At 45.0% G+C, this 16,587-nt stretch overlaps 1 protein-coding gene across 9 annotated transcripts in view; it reads right to left on the reverse strand.

The window, feature by feature from the left end:
- Positions 1-10,004: 10,004 nt before the first annotated feature.
- Positions 10,005-16,587, reverse strand: part of LOC144510889 (uncharacterized) — a 52,199-nt gene continuing 45,616 nt past the window's right edge. For 6 of the 9 annotated variants that reach the window (XM_078240948.1, XM_078240943.1, XM_078240945.1 and 3 more), the window contains one exon: positions 10,006-11,510. In XM_078240948.1, coding sequence (XP_078097074.1) covers positions 11,199-11,510 — 312 coding nt within the window. In that variant the 3' untranslated portion in view covers positions 10,006-11,198. Of the gene's footprint in view, positions 11,511-16,587 lie in introns of all 9 variants that reach the window. The other 3 variants (XM_078240939.1, XM_078240940.1, XM_078240941.1) reach the window with 1 other exon arrangement.

A 16,587-nucleotide genomic window follows, 5' to 3' on the forward strand; every position in this document is an offset into this window, starting at 1 on the left:
AGCAAATCCAATTTGTCTTTGATTTTCAAGTGAATTAATGGCGAGTGCTTGAGGATTTCAGCCTTTTGGCTTTATTTTTAGAATTGCAAATGTTTGCAATGGTGCAAGCTCATTGAGTGCGGACCACGATTGAATGAAAAATAAGATGGTGCCAGATGTGCTGAGTATTTTCAGCATTTTCTGCTTTTCTGATTTCCAACATCTGCAGTACTTTGCTTTAGTACATTACCTGTCATACCGACTTGTATAAGGAGGCACGGTAGCACAGTGGTTAGCACTGCTGCTTCACAGCTCCAGGGACCTGGGTCTGATTCCTGGCTTGGGTCACTGTCTGTGTGGAGTTTGCACATTCTCCTCGTGTCTGTGTGGGTTTCCTCTGGGTGCTCCGGTTTCCTCCCACAGTCCAAAGATGCGCAGGTTAGGTTGATTGGCTATGCTAAAATTGCCCCTTTGTGTCCTGGGATGTGTAGATTAGAGGGATTTTTCACTTCATAGAATCATAGAATTCTACAGTTCAGAAGTGACTAGTGACTAGTGGTGTACCGCAGGGATCGGTGTTGGGTCCATTGTTGTTTGTCATCTATATCAATGATCTGGATGATAATGTGGTAAATTGGATCAGCAAGTTTGCTGATGATACAAAGATTGGAGGTGTAGTGGACAGTGAGGAAGGTTTTCAAAGCTTGCAGAGGGATTTGGACCAACTAGAAAAATGGGCTGGAAAATGGCAAATGGAATTTAACGCAGACAAGTGCGAGATATTGCACTTTGGAAGGACAAACCAAAGAAGAACCTACAGGGTAAATGGTAGGACTCTGAAGAGTGCAGTTGAACAGAGGGATCTGGGAATACAGGTACAGAGTTCCCTAAAAGTGACGTCACAGGTGGATAGGGTTGTAAAGAGTGCCTTTGGTACATTGGCCTTTATAAATCGGAGTATCGAGTATAAAAGTTGGAGTGTTATGGTAAGGTTATATAAGGCATTGGTGAGGCCAAATTTGGAGTATTGTGTACAGTTTTGGTCACCTAGTTACAGGAAGGATGTAAATAAGATTGAAAGAGTGCAGAGAAGGTTCACAAGGATGTTGCCGGGACTTGAGAAGCTGAGTTAGAGAGAGAGATTGAATAGGTTGGGACTTTATTCCCTGGAGCGTAGAAGATTGAGGGGAGATTTGATAGAGGTGTATAAGATTTTGATGGGTATAGATAGAGTGAATGCAAGCAGGCTTTTTCCGCTGAGGCGCGGGGAGAAAAAACCCAGAGGGCATGGGTTAAGGGTGAAAGGAGAAAAGTTTAGAGGGAATATTAGGGGGGGCTTCTTCACGCAGAGAGTGGTGGGAGTGTGGAATGAGCTGCCGGATAAAGTGGTAAATGCGGGGTCACTTTTAACATTTAAGAAAAACTTGGACGGGTTCATGGATGAGAGGGGTGTGGAGGGATATGGTCCAAGTGCAGGTCAGTGGGACTAGGCATAAAATGGTTCGGCACAGACAAGAAGGGCCAAAAGGCCTGTTTCTGAGCTGTAATTTTCTATGGTTCTAGGAGGCCATTCGGCCCATCAAGTCTGCACTGACCACAATTCCACCCAGGTCCTATCCCCACAACCTCATGCATTTACCCTAGCTAGTCCCCTGACACCAAGGGGCAATTTATCATGGCCAATCCACCTAACCCGCACATCTTTAGACTGTGGGAGGAAACCCACGCAGACACGGGGAGAAGGTGCAAACTCCACACAGACAGTGACCTGAGGCTGGAATCGAACCCAGGTCCCTGGCGCTGTGAGGCAGCAGTGCTAACCACTGTGCCGGTATCACCAAAAGATATTGATTGGTCAAACCAATCCGCCTATCATTAACCAACTATTCAACAAGCCAGAAGTCAGCAAGAAAAAACTTTGCAAAAAGTGATGACTAATTATGTTTATACTCGGACAGTGAGCACAATGATTTAGTGATAGGCAATATTGCTTTATATAATACCATTTATGTTAGTCTATCTGTAGCTGTATATGGATTAGCGGGTAAAATATGTAAGGATATGGGGGTAGGGCCTGGGTGGGATTGTGGTCGGTGCAGACTCGATGGGCCAAATGGCCTCTTTCTGTACTGTAGGGATTCTATGACACAATGATGTATCTACAGATATACAATAGATACTGCAGATTGTTGTGACTGGAAGATCGCTGTTGTGAATGTCTGTAAATTTGTTCTTCACCCAACAACCCTCCAAAAAAAAGGTTGCAAGTATTTGTTGAAATGAAGGCTAAAGGCATTGGAAACGACAACAGCACTTCGAGGGGGATCTGCACACTGAGGTAATATGGGCTGAGGTTAGAAATAGGAAAGGAGCGGTCACGTTGTTAGGAGTTTACTATAGGCCCCCAAATAGTAATAGAGATGTGGAGGAAGAAATTGCTAAGCAGATTATGGATATGTGTGGGGGTCACAGGGTAGTTGTCATGGGGGACTTTAACTTTCCAAATATTGATTGGAACCTTTGTAGGTCAAATAGTTCGGATGGGGCAGTTTTTGTGCAGTGTGTGCAGGAGGGTTTCCTGACACAATATGTGGATAGGCCGACAAGAGGTGAGGCCACATTGGATTTGGTACTGGGAAATGAACCGGGCCAAGTGTTAGATTTGGTTGTGGGGGAGCACTTTGGAGATAGTGACCACAATTCGGTGTCTTTTGTTATTGCAATGGAGAGGGATAGGGCTGTACGGCAGGGCAAGGTTTACAATTGGGGGAGAGGTAATTATGATGCGATTAGGCAAGAATTAGGGGGCATAAGTTGGGAACAGAAACTGTCAGGGAAAGGAACTAATGAAAAGTGGAACTTTTTCAAGGAACAAATACTGGATGTCCTTGATAGGTATGTCCCTGTCAGGCAGGGAGGAAACGGCCGAGTGAGGGAACCATGGTTCACGAAAGAGGTGGAATGTCTTGTGAAAAGGAAGAGGGAAGCTTATGTAGGGATGAGGAAACAAGGTTCAGATGGCTCGATTGAGGGTTACAAGTTAGCAAGGAATGAGCTGAAAAAGGGGCTTAGGAGAGCTAGGAGGGGACACGAGAAGTCCTTGGCGGGTCGGATCAAGGAAAACCCCAAGGCTTTTTACTCTTATGTGAGGAATAAAAGAATGACCAGGGTGAGGTTAGGGCCGGTCAAGGACAGTAGTGGGAACTTGTGTATGGAGTCAGTAGAGATAGGCGAGGTGATGAATGAATACTTTTCTTCAGTGTTCACCAAGGAGAGGGGCCATGTTTTTGAGGAAGAGAAGGAGTTACAGGCAAATAGGCTGGAGGAAATAGATGTTCGGAGGGAGGATGTCCTGACAGTTTTGAATAAACTGAAGGTCGATAAGTCCCCTGGGCCTGATGAAATGTATCCTAGGATTCTTTGGGAGGCAAGGGATGAGATTGCAGAGCCTTTGGCTTTGATCTTTGGGTCCTCGCTGTCCACGGGGATGGTGCCAGAGGACTGGAGAGTGGCAAATGTTGTTCCTCTGTTTAAAAAAGGGAATAGAAATGACCCTGGTAATTATAGACCGGTTAGTCTTACTTCGGTGGTTGGTAAATTGATGGAAAAGGTCCTTAGAGATGGGATTTACGACCATTTAGAAAGATGCGGATTAATCCGGGATAGTCAGCACGGATTCGTGAAGGGCAAGTCGTGCCTCACAGATTTGATAGAATTTTTTGAGGAGGTAACTAAGTGTGTTGATGAAGGTAGGGCAGTTGATGTCATATACATGGATTTTAGTAAGGCGTTTGATAAGGTCCCCCATGGTTGGCTTATGATGAAAGTGAGGAGGTGTGGGATAGAGGGAAAGTTGGCCGATTGGATAGGTAACTGGCTGTCTGATCGAAGACAGAGGGTGGTGGTCGATGGAAAATTTTCCGATTGGAGGCAGGTTGCTAGCGGAGTGCTGCAGGGATCAGTGCTTGGTCCTCTGCTCTTTGTGATTTTTATTAATGACTTAGAGGAGGGGGCTGAAGGGTGGATCAGTAAATTTGCTGATGACACCAAGATTGGTGGAGTAGTGGATGAGGTGGAGGGCTGTTGTAGTTTGCAAAGAGACATAGATAGGATGCAAAGCTGGGCTGAAAAATGGCAAATGGAGTTTAATCCTGATAAATGTGAGGTGATTCATTTTGGTAGGACTAATTTAAATGTGGATTACAGGGTCAAAGGTAGGGTTCTGAAGACTGTGGAGGAACAGAGAGATCTTGGGGTTCATATCCACAGATCTCTAAAGGTTGCCACTCAAGTGGATAGAGCTGTGAAGAAGGCCTATAGTGTGTTAGCTTTTATTAACAGGGGGTTGGAGTTTAAGAGCCGTGGGGTTATGCTGCAACTGTACAGGACCTTGGTGAGACCACATTTGGAGTATTGTGTGCAGTTCTGGTCACCTCACTATAAGAAGGATGTAGAAGCGCTGGAAAGAGTGCAGAGGAGATTTACCAGGATGCTGCCTGGTTTGGAGGGTAGGTCTTATGAGGAAAGGTTGAGGGAGCTAGGGCTGTTCTCTCTGGAGCGGAGGAGGCTGAGGGGAGACTTAATAGAGGTTTATAAAATGATGAAGGGGATAGATCGAGTGAACGTTCAAAGACTATTTCCTCGGGCGGATGGAGCTATTACAAGGGAGCATAACTATAGGGTTCGTGGTGGGAGATACAGGAAGGATATCAGAGGTATGTTCTTTACGCAGAGAGTGGTTGGGGTGTGGAATGGACTGCCTGCAGTGATAGTGGAGTCAGACACTTTAGGAACATTTAAGCGGTTATTGGATAGGCACATGGAGCACACCAGGATGATAGGGAGTGGGATAGCTTGATCTTGGTTTCAGATAAAGCTCGGCACAACATCGTGGGCCGAAGGGCCTGTTCTGTGCTGTACTGTTCTATGTTCTATTTAACAGCAAATTCAGCCCAGTTGACCCTGCAAGATTCTCGTCCTAATAGAACATAGAATCATACAGTGCCAAAGGGGTCCATTCGGCCCATCAAGTCTGTACCAACTACAACCCCAGCCAGGCCCTACCTCCATAACCCCATGCAATTACTACAGCTAGTCCACCTGACACTAAGGGGCAATTTAGCATAGCCAATCCTGACACATCTTTGGTGGGAGGAACCTGGAGCACCCGAAGGAAATCCACGCAGACATGGGGAGAACGTACAGACTCCACAGACAGTGACCCAAGCCGGGAATCAAATCCAGGTCCCTGGTGCTGTGAGGCAGCAGTGCTAACCACTCTGCCACCACATAGCTGGAGGCTTGTGCCAAAATTGGGAGCACTGTCTCAGACCAGTCCAGCAATTAGTCAGATAATGTCCCAGGCACCATCATCACCATTTCCCGGTATGCCCTGACCCACTGGCAAGACAGACCCAGCAGAGGTGGTGGTATAGTGGTATACAGGCGGGTGTGAGTTGCCCTGGGAGAAAACATCAACATTAGTCTCGTGGCACCAGGTTAAACATAGGGAAGGAACCTTCTTGCTGATTACCATGTACTGTCCCCCCCATAGCTGATGAAGCAGCACTCCATGTTGACCACCACTTGGGGGAAGCACTGAGTGTGGCAACAGTGCAGAATGTACTCTGGGTGGGGGATTTCAATGTCCATCACCAAGAGTGGCTCAATAGCCCCATGACAGACCACATTGTCCTTTAGGATCTGGCCATTGCTACTAAAAAAAAATCGGACCTCTCAGGGACAAAAGTGGGGACTTATGCTTGGAGCCCAAAGAGGTAGGGGAGATCCTAAATGAATACTTTGCGTCGGTATTCACAAAGGAGAGGGATGTGTTGACTGGGAGTGTCTCGGAGGGGAGTGTTGAACCGTTGGAGAAAATCTCCATTACAAAGGAGGAAGTGTTAGGTTTGTTAGAGAATATAAAGACTGACAAATCCCCAGGGCCTGATGGAATCTATCCAAGGCTGCTCAGGGAGACGAGAGGTGAAATCGTTGGGCCTCTGACGCAAATCTTTGTCTCGTCACTGGACACAGGTGAGGTCCCAGAGGATTGGAGGATAGCCAATGTGGTCCCGTTATTTAAGAAGGGTAGGAAGGATAACCCGGGTAATTATAGGCCGGTGAGCTTGACGTCCGTGGTGGGGAAGTTGTTGGAGAAGATTCTTAAAGATAGGATGTATGCGCATTTAGAAAGGAATAAACTCATTAACGATAGTCAACATGGTTTTGTGAGAGGGAGGTCATGCCTCACTAACCTAGTGGTGTTTTTTGAAGAAGTGACCAAAATGGTTGACGAAGGAAGGGCCGTGGATGTTGTCTATATGGACTTTAGTAAAGCGTTTGACAAAGTCCCTCATGGTAGGCTAGTGAAAAAGGTTGGATCCCATGGGATAAAGGGGGAGGTGGCTAGATGGGTGGAGAACTGGCTTGGTCATAGAAGACAGAGGGTGGTAGTGGAAGGGTCTTTTTCCGGCTGGAGGCCTGTGACTAGTGGTGTACCGCAGGGCTCTGTATTGGGACCTCTGCTGTTTGTGATTTATATAAATGATCTGGAAGAAGGAGTAACTGGGGTGATCAGTAAGTTTGCGGACGACACAAAACTGGCAGGACTTGCAGACAGTGAGGAATATAGTCAGAGGCTACAGAAGGATATAGATAGGCTGGAAATTTGGGCAAGGAAATGGCAGAAGGAGTTCAATCCTGATAAATGCGAAGTGATGCATTTTGGTGGGAATAATGTAGGGAGGAGCTACACGATAAATGGAAGAACCATAAAGGGTGTAGAGACGCAGAGGGACCTGGGTGTGCAAGTCCACAGATCTTTGAAGGTGACGTCACAGGTGGAGAAGGTGGTGAAGAAGGCATATGGCATGCTTGCCTTTATAGGACGGGGCATAGAGTATAAAAGTTGGGGTCTGATGTTGCAGATGTATAGAACGTTGGTTCGGCCGCATTTGGAATACTGCGTCCAGTTCTGGTCGCCACACTACCAGAAGGACGTGGAGGCTTTGGAGAGAGTACAGAGGAGGTTTACCAGGATGTTGCCTGGTATGGAGGGGCTTGGTTATGAGGAGAGATTGGGGAAACTGGGGTTGTTCTCCTTGGAAAGACGGAGGATGAGGGGAGACTTAATAGAGGTGTATAAAATTATGAAAGGCATGGATAGGGTGAACGGTGGGAAGCTTTTCCCCGGGTCGGTGGTGACGTTCACGAGGGGTCATAGGTTCAAGGTGAAGGGGGGGAGGTTTAACATAGATATCAGAAGGACATATTTCACACAGAGGGTCGTGGGGGCCTGGAATGTGTTGCCGGGCAAGGTGGTGGAGGCGGACACACTGGGAACGTTTAAGACTTATCTAGACAGCTATATGAACGGAGTGGGAATGGAGGGATACAAAAGAGTGGTCTAGTTTGGACCAGGGAGCGGCGCGGGCTAATTGTTCCTTGTTTCTCGTTTCAAGGCTTCATTCTATGATCATCTTGCTGGTGCCAGTACAGAGCGAGACTGCGGATAGTTGGGAACCTGTCTCGGGGGCAGGGAATTCATATGGTGTTCGTGGAAGTGGAAATGACTAGGGTTGGGAAGCATTTTCCGATCAGGGCCATTGTGATCTCCTGGACTCGTTTCGATCGCCTCAGGGGATCGGAGAGGAATTTCCCAGATTTTTTTTTCCCCATATTGGCCCTGGGGTTTTTCACTCTGGGTTTTCGCCTCTCCCTGGAGATCACATGGTCTGGAATGGGGGGGTGGGGGTGAGTTAATAGGTTGTAATGAACAAAGCATCGTAGCTGTGAGGGACAGCTCGGTGGATAGGATATTGGTATGTAGATAGGCTGGAAAATTGGGCGGGGATCCTGGATTCAGGATTCATTCCTGGACCGGGGAGCGGCGCGGGCTTGGAGGGCCGAAGGGCCTGTTCCTGTGCTGTATTGTTCTTTGTTCTTTGTTCTAGACTGGCATTGCGGCAGATGGAGACCGAGATGGATCATCCAGTTGCCACTGACAGCTGAAGATGGTTACGCAGATGAGCTCGGCTCCTCCATCATTGAGAATGGGGATATTTGTGGGGCCGCCTCCTCCAGTGAGTTGTACAATTTTTCACCACCATTCACAGCTGGATGTGGCAGGACAGCAGTGAGGGAACCAACAAGAAAAGAGAGTCATAGAGGTTTACAGCACAGAAACAGGCCCTTTGGCCCAACTTGTCCATGCCACCCTTTTTTTAAACACCTAAGCTAGTCCCAGTTGCCCGCATTTGGCCCATATTCCTTATATCCATCTTACCCATGTAACTGTCTAAATGCTTTTTAAATTTTAAAATTGTACCCGCTTCTACTCCTATCTCTGGCAGCTTGTTCCAGGCACTCACCATCCTGTGTGAAAAAATTGTCCCTCTGGACCCTTTTGTATCTTTCCCCTCTCATCTTAAACCTATGCCCTCTAGTTTTAGACTCTAGACCTACGTCTAGACCTACCTTTGGGGACCTCATCCTCACTAATCTGCCTATTACAGATTCCTTATGGAGACAAAAATCTCACCTTCACGTTGAGGATAACCTCCATCACTGTACCTTCCCTTTTCCTTTGTGGGGATGTCTAAACTGTGTCGGTAGAATTTTGCCTTTGAATGCCTTCCACTGCTTTGACAGTTTTTCTTCTAATCGCTGTGTCCTGTCCACTCTCTCCAGCTCATTTCTCAGCTTTGTAAAATTAGTCCTCCTCCGATTAACAATTTTTACTCCTATTCTGTCTTTGTCCTTTTCCATTATGATGCTAAATTTAACTATATTATGGTCACTACTTCCAAAATGCTCCCACTGCTACTTCATCCACTTGCCCAGCTTCATTTCCTCAAGGAGCTTTACACGATCGAAGACAAAGCAGGCATTTGATTGGACCCTCATCCATAAGCATTCAATCCCTCCACCAACAAAGCACAGTGGCAGCAGTGTGTACCATCTACAAGATGCATTGCAGAAACTCACCAAGCCTCCTTAGGCAGCACCTTCCAAACTTGTAAGCTCTACCACTAAGAAGGATAAGGGCAGCAGATACATGGGAACACCAGCACCTGGAGGTTCCCCTCCAAGCCACTCACCAGCCTGACTTGGAAATATATCACCATCCCTTCACTGTCACTGGGTCAAAATCCTGGAACTCCCTCCCTGACAGCACTGTAGATGTACCTACACCTCAGGGACTGCAGCGATTCACCACCTTCTCAAGGGGCAATAATGCTGGCCTAGGCCAGCAACACCCACATCCCATGAAAGAAATAAAAAGTTGACTTCAGAACCTTGAGTTAGGCAACAGAGAAAGCAAGAAATCAGCCCAGGTTCCTCCCAATTTCAATCCAATAACTCACGGGAAATGTGCATACAATAACATCCCGTGACAACAGTTTGGCTCCTCACTGTGATATCTCTGGATTTCAATAATCTTTCGATACACCGTTAAAACTTACGTGAGGAATTGTCACTTGGGAGGGGTTATCACATCAATCTGCATATAGAAAATGCTGGAAAAACTTCAGCCAGGCAGCATCTGTGGAGAAACACTTTGGCTGGAATTTTCTGGCTGTTTACACCCCACCGCCGCTGTCAACGAGGACGGAGGATTTGGCACTCAGCCGAGTGTCCGTTCACTGCAGCTAGACTGGAGAATCCAGCTGCATGAGAGGCCAGACAATCCGGCCGTCTGCTTCTCTTCCCACGGATCCTGCCAGACCTGTTGAGTTTTTCCAGCACTTTGTTTTTATGTAAGATTTCCAGCATCCGCAGTATTTTGCTCTATTACTTTGAATTGTGTCCTTGGCAAGAGAAAAAAATAACTGGAGTTTGGACAGAAGTCGTCTTGGATCCATTGGCCTTGGCTTTTCAACTGGCATTTATAAAATAGCAATGATGCAAATTTAGATTCAAGATTTAGGATAGCTAAACAAGCATATAAAACCATACCAAATAATTGAAATTTACTGCTAACTGATCTGACTTTCAGAAACAAATTTCAACCAACCCAATTTTAGAATTTAAAATACATATCAGTTTAATGACACCTTCTGCTGCAAATATTTAAATCTGTGTGCGGTACCTTGGAGAAAGGCTCATTAATTTGATACGGAAATTAAACTCAATCATTGTGGTGGAAAGTGCGGTTTAATTTTGGCTCCGTGTGCACCAGAAGTTGAAGCTTGGGCAAAATTCCATCGAACTGTTGATCCAATTGAAAAGACACCAGGCAACTTGATCAACGATGAAGCAAGCAGCAGTCCTTGGCTAGATCCTGGGGAGGGGGCTGGCAATACTGTCGTGGTTCCAGAAGGAGCACTGCTAATCCTCTTGGCGGGCTGAGAGTGAACACCTTGCCCATTTTGTTCCACCATATGCTCAGGGCAATCCCATGAAACTGGCCACCTCCTGGGACACAGAGCAAACTGGGCAATGGATATAATTGAGGCACCCTGCAACTCAGACAAAACACTGCTGTTTTAGCAGAGTAATGACTGGAACCTAATTTCTCATCCAAAGTTTCTTCTTATGTGAAGAGAAAAGGCAGTTAGACTGAACAGACATTTTAAACTAAGGAACTGAAATTGAATCCTCTTGGTGCTCATGTCGCTGACAGAATTTTCATCCGTTTAAAATCACCGTTTCTTTTATTGATTTTGTTTCTTTTTCATTTCATGAAAAATCTGTAAACTTTCCATCTGAGAAAGTTACTAAACTGCACTAGGCGGATTTTTATTATCCTTTTTGCATTTATTATCCAGATAAAAATACGGTCGACATGAGAAAATGAAAGTAACGGTTCTATCGGATTAGAAGCAAATGTAAGATAGAAAAATAAAGTTACAGGAAATATATAAATAAAGCTGTGCCAATCGGCATTCAATCCATTCGATCAGGACAGGTCCAGCCCTTCGTTCAATGTGAAATCCAATCCTGAACTGACAAAAATGCCATCAAGTCTGGGTTCCAGTTGCACTACTGATTTTGGGAGTAATTGCTGCACTTCAGATCTGAATTACACTTTGACGGGCTTGGATCAGACTAAAGCAAACGGCTGAACCCAGCATGTTTTATTCAGCTCCATTTATACAAGCGTGTAACTCCTAAACAGGAAGAGAACGATGGAAGGTCACTCCTTCAATACCTCACTCTAGAGTATTTCTTTTTTTTGAAGCAAAATCTGTGCTGAGATTGGTTCATTTTGTCTTCTAATCAAAATCAAACTTCGTTGATCTTGAGGCATGCTTATCTATAAAAAATGTCTTGTTGCTTTGACTTGATAAAGGGATGAAACCCAGTCCGATCCCGCGATTTTGCCGAAGGTTCAGCGCTCTGTCAAATTCATTCTGCAGAGTCCGGTTAAATTTTTCTTCTTGGTCCCTGTTAAGTGCCATGTTGTGCTTCCCAGAACTCGATGATTGAGGTGGATTTGACGATTTAAAACCACCCATAAGTCTCAAGAATTTATTTTTCTGCTCCGTAGACTCAAACGTGGCTGTGTCCCATTGCGTACCCGTACACTGCAGGGAACAGAAAAATGAGGTGAATATAAAGAGGCTTTAAAGGCTGCAATATTCCAAAATATCCAATGCTTAGCATCCTAGGTTTATCGTCTCTTCATTAATGGACTAGTCATTTCTGGAAGTTACAATGTAGGAAACACATTTGGGATTGTTTTAAGGAGTAAGCTAACAGCTGGAGTGAGCCATTGTGTGGGGGAAGAAGCTGGAACCATCTTGATGTTTCAATCTCACTTCGATGGAACTAAAAATCCCTGTACATCAAGCAAATATGCCAATGCAATGGAGCACGGGCAAGGTAAAAGCGGAGGACACAATACGGAGGGAGCTCAGGATCTGGAGATGCTCCTTCCAGCCCCAGGAACTTCCTTAGTCGGTTGAACAGAGAGATCTCAGAATAGACACTGTAACATTTACAAGGCCTTCTAGACGATTGTCAGTTAAGCTATGAGAACATATTGGACATGTTCCAACCAATCTGATCCTAAAATAGGAATTAGATATAAATCACAGGACTATTATTAAAAGCAGCCCATCACCTGATACAGCAAAGCATTCGACTGCTCAAAGTGGCAAAGCTTAATCGCTGCCGTTAATGCTGTAGTAAGTTTACTGACCTCAGTTTGAGGTCATTACTGCCCATTAACCTCAATTTGGAAAGTTAAAATCAACCCTACTGCATCCAAAATTAATGCAGAAGAAGAAACATTTTACAGCTCAGACCAGTCTACTGATTTGAATATATTAATTTGCAGATTAGACAGTAAGAGCTGCAGACTTTTCCAGTGGCTCAGTTAGTCTCTCAGCCGTTTACAATATTAAAAGTTCCATGTTGAATTTACTCAGCCTGTGATGGAAGGGGGAAAATTAGCCTTGATGCTGCTGATTGTCATCCAGTGTAGATGGAATCTCAGCATCATTACAAGTCCCTAGGGTCAATTACCAGAAGGAATGTGAAGTCAATGGGGTGTAAAACAAGTTGGGCGTGAACTGGGCTCTCACTGTATCGGTCAGATTAAAATTGGGACTTGTAGCTGCATGGTCACTGCCGGCCGATTCTTGTTTTGCCTTTTTCCTGATATTTCTCACACAAATGAACTGCAATGCTTAAGGGATAGCCTGCTATAGATCCAAGATCACTCAGCACTGTGAACATGGATTAATTCCTGCATGTAAGCAGTGGTGGACCTTTTCACAGGAGAGCAAGACAGTAACTGAATATAAATTTAAGATAATCACAGTTTCCCTTGTGAAACTATTGTTGAATAAGGTTCCATTAATTCTTAGTAAGTTGAGCAGATAGAACCTCAGAATAAATATACCACGGAGAGGCAATGCATTTTGGGAGGATAAATAACAAGATAACATATATATAGCAAACTAACATCTCACAGAGAACAAAGAGACTTAAGATTCTTTTTAAGATAAAGGACAATTTGGCGTGAGTCATTAAAATAATCATTGGGATCCTTGTTTTTATAAGCAGGGATATAGAGTACAAGAGATAAAGTCAAACAAACACAAATCATTGCCACTCTAGTGACAGCACCAAGTGTGGTTTTATGCACCTTAGTTAAAGCCAAAGACATGTCTTTCTTTGAGACGGATTCATGTAATTACAGAGCTTTACACCTTCTGTAGTGAAGCACAAATGTTTCTAGACCATTTCAAATAGGTAAAATTATTCGAGGTTAAGTGGGTGGAAAGTTAGTTTTCCCTTTGTTTACCTTCTATTATCATCATGTCTGTGGGACCACTGCAATTGGATCTAATCACCAAAGTGACCTGAGCATTCAGCACAGTCAAGGTGTGTAATTCAGGATTGAAGTCTGTACCCTTGTGAACATTGAGTTCAAGTCACTGTTTTAAAGGAAATGTTCAATTCTGGGAAGATTATTGTGGCGGTAAAGTAATTAAAATGCTGGGCTTTAGTGATTGCCAGAACACCTAAAGAAATGGCAGTTCAGTGCGTTACCCACATTTAACAGAATCAGATTAGAAGTGATAAGAGCTAAATAACAGCAAGTGGTCTCACTTAGCTGGAGAAATTGTAGATTAGGGGTAATTAGCTTCAGAGCAGACTCAGCCACTGTGTCGATGGGTGGAGCTTAGGAGGGTTCTCTGGTTTCAATTTATTTGGTTATTCAGAGAGGGGTTTTTAATCGCAGTTTGGACCTCATATGGTTTGCAACTCACCAAGCGAAGTTAGCCAGAATAAATAACAGTTAGAGAGACCTGCACTGTAAGCAGAGTAAAGCACTAATTTCATAATTGACTGTGTGGACTATGGGCAAAGCTTAATCTTATTTTGAATCTTATGAGGATGCGGAAGCTGGGAGACTGCCCTGTCTGAAACTAGTGGGTGAATCTACAGTGATCCCAATATCGTCTTATTGCAAAAGAAAATAATCAGCTGAAGTAGCTTGGAAGTATTGGAAAGTAACCAGAACAAGGCACTGGGTATCCACAGTTAAGGGATGGCAAATTAAAGTTTTACCTCTGAGAATAACAAGAGTGGAGGGGAATTCTCCAGAGGTGATCCATACAGATGTAAACGACTTTTAAGACTAATGTGTTTTATAAGAGAATTCTTGGGGAACTAAGAGGTAAACCAGAGTGCATAACATACATAGTTATAAACCATATTGTCAACAGTGCTTATATTGTACAGAAACAAATCTAACAAGACAGTCTGCTTTTGGCCAGAAACAGTGAAATCCTGCTGGGTATCAATTGGTTAAAATGGGATGTTTGGATTTCTCTTTAAATGTTAATCGCCCCGAACCGAATCGTAACATTAATAACAGAACAAGGCTTTATACATGTGAAGCAAAGCCCCCTCCCCAAACCCAACTCCTTCCCCAAACTGCACCCCCACCCAGCCCCTCCCAAACCCCGCCCCACACACACACACCCAGCACCCTCCCCCCCCCCAAACCCCTACACTCAACAGCCCCTCTCCCCAAATCAATGGCTCATTTGGAAACCTGACCAATTTCCAGCCTTACAACATGAGGGGCCCCACAAGCCCTGAACACTGAAACCTGGCACCCATTCATTACAATCAGCCAAGCGCTGGGCTCCATGGCTCCACCAAGGAGTCAGAAACAGACTGCCCCCCACCCCCCTGCAGGGCCAGCCAGGTTCGCATTTGAGTCCAGACATGAAGTGTGATGGGGCTCCCCACTCTGTAGTTCACGGATTTGCCTTGGACATCGCAGTCTTCAGGGATCAGCTAATTAGACCCTGAAATTCAGGTCAAGCACACCAACTGGAAAGGCCGAGGGTAGAATTCCATACTGAAAACTTAGAAAGCTGCCAAAAGGTGGAAATTTCTTATCCCTGCAATGGGCGGCACGGTGGCACAGTGGTTAGCACCGCTGCCTCACAGCGCCTAGCACCGCTGCCTCACAGCGCCAGGGACCCAGTAAACATTGCTCCTTTAGAGGATGAGAAGGGGGATGTAATAACTGGAAATGAGAAAATGGCTGACGCATTGAACAGGTATTTTGTGTCGGTCTTCACAGTGGAAGACACAAATAACATGCCAAAAATTGATGACAGGAAGGCGATGGCAGGTGAGGACCTAGAAACTATCATTATCACGAAAGAGGTAGTGTTGGGCAAGTTAATGGGGATAAAGGTAGACGAGTCTCCTGGTCCTGATGGAATGCATCCCAGGGTACTAAAAGAGATGGCGGGAGAAATAGCAAATGCACTAGTGGTAATTTACCAAAGTTCGCTGAACTCTGGGGTGGTTCCCGCAGATTGGAAAACAGTGATGCCACTGTTTAAAAAAGGAGGTAGACAAAAGGCAGGTAACTTATAGGCTGGTTAGCTTAACTTCTGTAGTAGGGAAAATGCTTGAATCTATCAAGGAAGAAATAGTGAGACATCTGGATATAAATTGTCCCATTGGTAAGACGCAGCATGGGTTCATGAAGGGAAGGTCATGTTTGACTAATTTGGTGGAATTCTTTGAGAACATTGCATGTGCAGTGGACAATGAGGAACCTGTGGATGTGGTGTATCTGGATTTCCAGAAGGTATTTGACAAGGTGCCGCACCAAAGACTGCTACATAAGATAAAGGTGCACGATGTTACGGGTAATGTACTAGCATGGATAGAGGATTGGTTAACTAACAGAAAGCAAAGAGTGGGGGTAAATGGGTGTTTTTCTGGTTGGCGATCAGTGACTAGTGGGTGTGCCTCAGGGATCAGTGTCGGGACCGCAATTGTTTACGATTCACATAGATGATTTGGAGTTGGGGACCAAGTGTAGTGTGTCAAAATTCGCAGATGACACTAAGATGGGTGGCAGAGCAAAGTGTGCAGAGGATTCTGAAAGTCTGCAAAGGGATATAGATAGTTTGAGTGGGCGAGGGTCTGGCAGATGGAGTACAATGTTGGGAAATGTGAGGTCATCCATTTTGGTAGGAATAACAGCAAAATGGACTATTATTCAAATGGTAAAAATTGCAGCATGCTGCTGTGCAGAGAGACCTGGGTGTCTTTGTGCAAGAATCACAAGGAGTTGGTTTGCAGGTGCAGCAGGTAATTAAGAAGGCAAATGGAATTTTGTCCTTCATTGCTCGAGGGATGGAGTTTAAAAACAACAAGGTTCTGTTGCAGCTGTACAAGGTGCTGGTGAGGCCACACCTGGAGTACTGTGTACAGTTTTGGTCTCCTTACTTGAGAAAGAATATACTGGCACTGGAGGGGGTGCAGAGGAGATCCACTAGGATGATTCCGGAGGGGGTTGGTTTATGAGGAGAGACTCAGTAGACTGGGGCTATACTCAATGGAATTCAGAAGAATGAGGGGAGATCTTATAGAAACATATAAGATTATGAAGGGAATAGATAAGATAGAAGCAGGAAAGTTGTTCCACTGATGGGTGAAACTAGAACTAGGGGGCATAGCCTCAAAATAAGGGGAAGCAGATTTAGGACTGAGTTGAGGAGGAACTTCTTCACACAAAGGGTTGTGGATCTGTGGAATTCCCTGCTCAGTGAAGCAGTTGAAGCTACCTCATTGAATGTTTTTAAGGCAAGGATAGATACATTTTTGAACAGT

The sequence above is a fragment of the Mustelus asterias genome, chromosome 23, assembly GCF_964213995.1.
Source record: "Mustelus asterias chromosome 23, sMusAst1.hap1.1, whole genome shotgun sequence".
NCBI lineage: Eukaryota > Metazoa > Chordata > Chondrichthyes > Carcharhiniformes > Triakidae > Mustelus > Mustelus asterias.